This window comes from Bombus impatiens, unplaced genomic scaffold (assembly GCF_000188095.3).
Source record: "Bombus impatiens unplaced genomic scaffold, BIMP_2.2 scf_0044, whole genome shotgun sequence".
Lineage (NCBI taxonomy): Eukaryota > Metazoa > Arthropoda > Insecta > Hymenoptera > Apidae > Bombus > Bombus impatiens.
Window position 1 is genome coordinate 887,595 of NT_176463.1, and position 1,315 is coordinate 888,909.

The 1,315-nt window shown below is 43.7% G+C and overlaps 1 protein-coding gene across 10 annotated transcripts in view; it reads right to left on the bottom strand.

The window, feature by feature from the left end:
* The window catches only part of LOC100747273 (flocculation protein FLO11-like), a 307,210-nt gene that overhangs the window by 14,782 nt on the left and 291,113 nt on the right, over positions 1-1,315 (bottom strand). For all 10 annotated transcript variants that reach the window (XM_033323169.1, XM_024370425.2, XM_033323163.1 and 7 more), the window contains 4 exons: positions 852-1,315; positions 503-621; positions 261-421; positions 1-55 (listed from right to left, as the gene is read on the bottom strand). In XM_033323169.1, coding sequence (XP_033179060.1) covers positions 1-55; positions 261-421; positions 503-621; positions 852-1,315 — 799 coding nt within the window. The remainder of the gene's footprint in view (positions 56-260; positions 422-502; positions 622-851) is intronic.

Here is a 1,315-nt window from a genome sequence, read left to right on the forward strand (position 1 = left end):
GGGAACCGCCACAGCTTCTCCGTGGCCGGTTGGATATTGGGGACTTGGCGCGCCGCTATAATCAGATGAAGATGATGTACGATTTAATATCTCTCCCTCTCGTTGTATTCTGGTTGCGTTAGAAGAAAAATATTCGTTGAATTAAAATAATTCCAATATTGTTCCGCGTGTATTAAAATGAATGGCCAAACTTGATTTCTAAAGGTTGATTAAAAAGAATGTTTTTTGCATAAGAGAATAGTAGATCAAATGATAATTACCTATGAAGCCTGTTGACACTGAGATCAAGGGTTTGTCCTTGAGGACTGGGAACCTGAGGACTTGCAGTCAAGTGTGGGCTCGCTGCAGCCTGGGGACTACCACCTACTGTTTGGCCACCGCCATATTGAGGGCTGAGACTGTTGGAACCATACGGTGGAGCCTGTAATAATTATCATCATGTTTTTTAAAAATTTGTACAGTTCTACCTTGGTTTCTTGAAAATCTGTATGTAAATATTTACCTGTGGACTCGTCGAAGTGACGCTGGAGGTTGACAAATCCATTACCGAACCACCTGGGGAGGTTGGGGGGCCACCAGGTTTCTGCATTTGCTGAACTTGCGCCACTGTGACACATTTCACTGTAAGTATAAGATCATTATGAAAAATTGTATGATTGTAAACATTTTCAAATTTCCAACTAAAACGATCTTGTGATTTACACGTCCGACATTTCTATAAATTACGAGATCCAAATTATATATCACTTCAGACTGCAAATTTATCATTATTCAGGAAAAAATTTAACAAAATTAACTTGTATTCAAACAAAAATGGCTCATGTTCTTATAATAATAATAAAGAAATTCACCATCTTCGGTCTTCATCATCCCAGCAGCCGTAGCAGCAGCCATCGCCATCTGATGTTGCTGTGCTGCAGCCGCAGCTTCCTGATGATACACCCTTTCTTGCTCCTCAGGCGTCATTCCAGTCTGTCCCAGATAATACATATTCGTCCTGGAATGCAACTGTTGCTGCTGTTGTTGCTGCTGTTGTTGTTGTTGTTGCTGTTGCTGCTGCTGTGACTGAATCGGTGCGCAACTTTGTGTATCATATCTTTCATAAGCGGATGTGGTGCCAGGGTCATACGGTCGATGATTCGCAGCACTGGCTACTGCGTTCTCATATCCCCTCCCGGTTGCGATCTCGTTGGAATAAGTGACAACTGGTCGCGCTATATTGCTCGCTCCAGGATGCATGTAGGCTCTCGCGTGCTCTGCCGATCTGTGATGATAAAGTTCCTCGCTGGTGGTGGCCGCAGCAGCAGCTGCCGCC